The following is a 6,782-nucleotide window of genomic DNA, read 5'->3' on the forward strand; positions in this document are numbered from 1 at the left end:
ATGATAAGACTATGGAAAGACATTTAATTGATAACCAATTTATTAACACAAATTGTTTAAAAAATAAAAATATATTTTACAAAGATGAAATTTTTTACACAATACATACATTATATAAAACATAATAGTTATAAAATAAGGTTCAAAAACTTTAAAGTAACGTATTGTAACAACTATATCCTATATGACAGATGTATTTCAAGTTTATTTTTGATAGATTATATAAGTAGTGTACATAAATAATAATCAAATAACAATAATTAAAGAATTAAACATACGATATGATTATTTAACGGATTTAATGTTATCAATTGTTTTAATTTTGCAACTGTTATTTACAATTCTTATTTCTCGTACTGAAATTTTGAATTTTGAAATACGGTACCTAATGTTTTAAATAGTTTATTAATTGATATTCATTGATGTATTAATTACTGGATATTATAATTATTTCTTACTTATGAATAAAAAAAGTAAAACTTAACCGAATTGATTAAAAGTTATTAATTTAAATTTTAGACAATCCAAAAAGAAAATACTATACTCGTGTAGTATATTACGAATGGTAATATCATATTAACCTAAATTCAATAACGTATAATAATAATTATGTAGTTTGATGCGATACAAAACACCTGCCCACATATTATAGCAAATAAACATGTTAAACAATGACAAAATCCCAAAATGATTTTTTTTGTTATATATCTATACAAGAATGATATACAATTTTTATAATTTATTATATCTGATTATTTATTTGTACAAAATTTTTAAATTGAAATTAATATCTGGTAATATCTATTGCAGACAATATTGCAAATCACTAGTTATTTCTCGTTAATAACACAGTAGTCATCTAATTACATTATAATTCAATTAACGTAATAACTTATTAAACGTTATATTATATATTAAATTGTTTATAATAATATTAAATATTTATAACAAAAATTACGAAACTCTAAAAAAAAATTAAAAAAATAATAAAATGTATTTCAAACAAATTTTTGTAGATTTTAAATTATATATGAATCCAAAAACGCATTATACTACGCCATAAAGAATAATTCAAATTAAAAGAAAAATATCAGTAAGTAAAATTCAAATCGTATTATTAACAGTACAGGTCATCAATCTAATGCATATTTACGCATTTATTTATACTTCAGAAAATCTATAATCTTTTTTGTACTAATATTCTAAATAATGTATTAAATTTGAATTCAATGATAAATCATTCTACAGGTTTAAGATGAAAATAAGCAATAGTTAAAAACAAAAATTAATCTAAACATTTTTTAAATGTCATCGTGTATAAAACACTATCATATTATTCATATTTGTGATAATTTAATGTTCCTAATAATACTGCAATACTAGTTATCAATATCTTTTTGAATTAAAACAAAATAATTACAATTGTTATTTTTTAAATTTGTCAAAATTAGAAATACAAATTTCAATAGGAAAAAAAATTGATCTATATTTTCGATTTTTATATATCATAAAAATGACTTACGATAACCTTATATTACGTTTTATAAATTTTTTACTGAGTGAAAATTGTTTACAATATTATTTTAAATATTAAAATTATATAAAAAATGCTAATATAAAATTAAGGCTCAAAACAGTTATTCGTTTTTAAATTACAATAAATTAATTAAATAAGAAAATCGGTTTTGTGAAAAACTAGTTCTAAATAAACTTGTTTTAAATGTTCCTGTTTTGTTCGAATCAGTTTTTGTTTTTCAAAATTATTAAGAAAAGAATTAGAAAATTTTTAACTAGATGACTTTTTCTTAAAAAAAAAAGTTGAAGTTGAAAATCAAAGTATATTTCTTCAATAAATCGCGTATATATAAATACAAAAAAGAACATAATTGAAAAATCAATACATTTAAAAATTTGATCAGAATCTAAATCAACAAAATTATCACAAATCATGAAATTTATTGTCTTTTAATAAATTTATTTTTATTTTTTAGCCACCACAACAGGTTTTATATAATATTTATTGAACTGCCATGTCCATACTTACATTCTCGCGTGTAAAAATTTTATTCGGAATGGGTTTAGTCTGCTTACTGGTGCAGTGTTTATATTTTGTCAACTACTACAATCTAATAACTACTATACAACGATATGTTCCATCAACCAAACCTGAGCCAAAACCTCATGAAAAATTTTCCGATATTCAGACTATGGGAAATAAACAACAAACTGATGTATAGTATTTTTTTTTTTGGATGTACATTTTAATGTTAGTTTAGTGTAATAATTCCTCATCGTGTTTTTTTATTATTTTAATAAAATTGCGAAATTTATTGCGGATTTGTTTGCTTTACGCGTGTGCTACAATATGCTACATTAAATATATATTATCTTTAAAGTGTTATTTGCCTAACTTAATACAAATGTATTACATTAAAAAAAAAAATTAAATCTGTAGTTTAGCGCTCATCCATAAACTTTTTCATTGTATTGCATATATATATATATGTAAAAATCGTGTAAAAAGCAGTATATGATATAATGTTTAAAATGGGAAATTATTATTAATAATTTTAATATTGATGGAACATCATACACAACGTATTTGAACGCATACATATTATTGCTTTCAAGTATACAAATTAAGTTTGGTAGTTCACCAAACTCTTACTTTTTCAACTTCTAATAGAAAAAAATTGTTACAGGTTGATAATAAAAATCAAACCAATATATTGAAAAACAAACACGTTAATCTTGTCAATTTCTCGTTGTGTCCAGAAATACTACCTGCTTTAAGTAATTTTACAATTATATATTTTTATCAGGTTGTAATATAAAATGTAAAATATAAATATCATAAATACAATAAGTAAATAGAGGCTCTGCATATTATAAAGAAAGATTTCTTTAATTCATACAAAACAAAAACTTTTTTTTAATCACATCAATGAAGTTGATACACTGTTATTGTACTATGGGCATAAATCAAAAAAGTATGTAAAAAACAGAATATAAAATTAAAATACATATTCTATCGTAATAAATCCGTAAGTGTATGAAGTTGGTATTAAAATATTAGCAGAATTTTTTCTAATAATAATATTTTTGATAACATATCGATGACAATTTGAATTAAAATTCCATTGATATGCCAAGTTATTAAATAATTCTGCATAGATGCTATAAAATATATTATGATACATATATATAAGTTTAGTTATTTAATTATAATGTAAAATAATATTTGTACATGCACATAATATTATAATATCTTGTTCTGTTACTAAAGTATGATTTCAATGTTATACAAAACTAAATAATAATACATTTAAAATTTTTAACAAGCTTGAAACAATTTTAATAGATGAAAAAGTTAACTTGCTTGTACCTGATCGGATGGACTTGGAAGATGTGGCGCTACAATTATCACGGTTGAGGATTTTAAAAGGAGGTCACCAAATGCCCTTGGACTGCGAAGCGAGATACAAAATTGCAATCTTAGTGCCTTATAGAAATCGAATGGATAACCTCTGCTCGTTCCTTTTAAATTTACATCCATTTTTGACAAAACAAAAATTGGATTACACTATTTTTGTCATAGAACAGTTCAGTGAGTCTTTAACTATAGTATATTTTTATTGAAAAAATATATTTTAAATTATTAAAACCTATATATATATATAAAATTAAACATTTAAGGATGATAATTTAATATAATTTTTTTCATTTGTCAAACAGACGATGGAAAATTTAACCGGGGCAAGTTACTGAACATTGGGTATACCGAAGCATTAAAATTAAACAATTTTGATTGTTTCTTTTTACATGACGTTGATCTCATACCAATGAATAACAATAACATGTATAGTTGTCCGATTCAACCAAGACATATGGCAACAGCTAATAATAAATATGGAGGCAGGTAATTGTTAATTTTACATTTTTTTTTATAGTTTTTTATTTTAAGCTATTGTTAATATTTTTAACAATAAATTTCATTATCTCACCAATATTTGTCTTAAAATATATATATTCACATTGCTTATTTTAAATATATATAAAATATATATGTACATCACAAAAATATATAATATGCTTATCAGTAGTCTTTACTTAGTGTTTTACTAATAATATTTCAAATTTGTTTCTATGAAATTTATCAAGAAATAACTAAAAATTAAATTATTACCTATTTACCTATAATAAATAGTTTTTATTTTCAAAAATTTGCCGTTATAAATAGTTCAAAGTTCAAATCATATAAAAATTAAAACTTAATTTCTAAATTTATCGATCTAACAATTATAGATGTAGCGTTAAAATAATCACTTTGTAGGTTTATTATATTGTATTATATCATTGTATTCTAAATAAATATTATTGTCGTAATAAAACTTCATACCGACATATAACTAAGTTTATCAAAAGGCTCTTTTAAATTAATTATTGTAATTATAATAATAGTTGATTTAGAAAATTTTCTAAATAAATATATAATAAATCATAATATTATCAAAACGTATTGAGTTTTTAAAATTATTTTTAATAGTTTTAATAAAATAGTAGTATACCAGCCTAAAGGTAATTGATCAGAATATATGTTGACTCATCCCAACCACACGGCTATTCGAGTACCAGTAATAATTAAAGACTCACTGACTCACAAACGCATTGGATCGGATTATCAATTCTAACGAGCATAATGTGTTTAGAATGCCGTACAGCGATTACTTTGGTGGAGTGGTGGGCATAAATCGAACGCATTTTGAGTTGGTCAACGGATTCAGTAACATGTATTGGGGATGGGGTGGTGAAGATGACGACTTTTTGTATCGGATCAGTTATCACAATCTAAAATTTACCAGATTGCCAGGACACATGGGCCGTTATTATGCATTGTCACACTCCGGACAACTACCCAACCCTGAAAGGTATACCTATAAGATAATCAGCTATTAGAATACCTATAAGTTAAAACCTATGTAATTATTTGAATAACCTATGTTAATGATAATTAAAAAGTAAACAAGTAAGTACCTTTCTGCTGTACATTAGGTGTCGAGTGTGTCACTGTTGATGATTATGTTAAATTTGAATTCAATGTGGCAAATGCTCATATAACATTTATTTTACTTTCCAATAGAATTTCTTTTTCATGCATTGGTTGTACAACTCATAAAGAATTTTGTATTCAGTTTTCAAATCTTAAGTATAAACAAAACATTTTTTTAATTTTGAAATAACTGATAATGTTTGGTACTTACTAGTTACTGATTAGTGATTAGATTAGATTTGCCCTTTAAATTTATATATATAATGGGCGAGCTAATATTAGTTTATTTATTTTAAATGGGTCAATTAACTAAAATTTAAATTTAAGTTTAGATATTTTATTAATAATAAAAGACCATATTATTATGGTAGCTAACAAAAATAATAATAGTAGTATTATAATTATGATAACAGCTTATGTTTATGTTTTACACTTGCCTTACAGGATCGATCTCCTTCATAGCAGCTTTTACCGTTTCGATACGGACGGACTTAACACACTCAATTATAAAATAAAATCACTGGAGATATTACCACTATTCACGCACTTTCTGGTGGACCTGGACGAATAGCACAACTGATAGAAAATAATGAAATGCACTGGTCATAAAGTCACTTAAATGTCATACACACACTCTTCTTCTATTCATCGCGTCCTCTTCGAGATGGACACAAAATAGCGTATTTATGTTATTTAATAAAAAAGAAAAACATTTACAATATAAAATATGCATAATTTAACTATACCATATAAAATGTTGTATATATTATTTTCTATTTGCAATTTAATTGTGTATAATTTATCATATTGAACAATCGATGTTATCGATTGACTAAGTACTAAACTAAAATACAAACAGGTATTGTGCTTTGCACGCGAACTTGAATTAAATGTATAAAATGTTGTGCGATTGTACGTGATACGAATTAGAGGTAAATAAAAATCAAAAGTAATTATTGTTCTATAATCATCCCTTGATTCGAGGACAATCAATTCGCGACCGACGACGACGGATGTGGCACTATAATATAAATAAGACATAATGTAATAATCGTACGTATATTATAGGTACAACAATGTATTAAACACTTATATTATTATTATTATTATTATTATGATTATAGTATATTTTTGTATATTATTCTTATAATAAGTAAAACGAATAGATGTAATGATTCGAAAAATACTGTTCCACTGGACAAAGGCTGCTACCACAACCAAACAGACGTTTGAATAAAATACATATAATAATATTAGATATTAAAAATATTTTCCTAACTTTTTCATTACTTGTTTTTTTTTTTATTTTGCATATTGTATTAGATGTTTTACACTTCTACTCAAAGATTTCACCAGATTGCCATCAGTGTGTAAGTGTGTTAGATACGTGTATTTTTTTCAATATTTTTTGTTAAATTTTCATTAAATAAATTACCTATTTTTTTTATATTGTAAATGTTTTTATTGTTTGATTTTTTTTCCCCGTAATTTACGTTATTATAGTAAATATGTTATATTACGACTCGGCTACAACTGAAGGTTTAGATTATTATTTGTCTTACATTTTATTTTCATTAGGTGTATATTATACCTATTAAATGTTCATTAATGCAAAGGTTGCTATAAATATCTTGAATTGTACATACATTACATACATTATATACCCCTATATATCAAATTTTCAGTCCCCTCCTTTAATACTCATATAATAATATTTTCGGATAAAAAAAAA

At 23.7% G+C, this 6,782-nt stretch overlaps 1 protein-coding gene across 1 annotated transcript; it reads left to right on the forward strand.

The window, feature by feature from the left end:
- Positions 1–843: 843 nt before the first annotated feature.
- Positions 844–6,497, forward strand: LOC132929710 (beta-1,4-galactosyltransferase 4-like). The gene is made up of 7 exons (XM_060995237.1): positions 844–1,093; positions 1,992–2,231; positions 2,703–2,793; positions 3,362–3,607; positions 3,736–3,919; positions 4,710–4,928; positions 5,495–6,497. The coding sequence occupies exons 2-7, from the start codon at positions 2,031–2,033 to the stop codon at positions 5,619–5,621; spliced, it is 1,068 nt and encodes a 355-aa protein (XP_060851220.1). The 5' UTR covers positions 844–1,093; positions 1,992–2,030; the 3' UTR covers positions 5,622–6,497.
- Positions 6,498–6,782: the final 285 nt, after the last annotated feature.

Source organism: Rhopalosiphum padi, chromosome 4 (assembly GCF_020882245.1).
Source record: "Rhopalosiphum padi isolate XX-2018 chromosome 4, ASM2088224v1, whole genome shotgun sequence".
NCBI classification, from domain to species: Eukaryota; Metazoa; Arthropoda; class Insecta; order Hemiptera; family Aphididae; genus Rhopalosiphum; species Rhopalosiphum padi.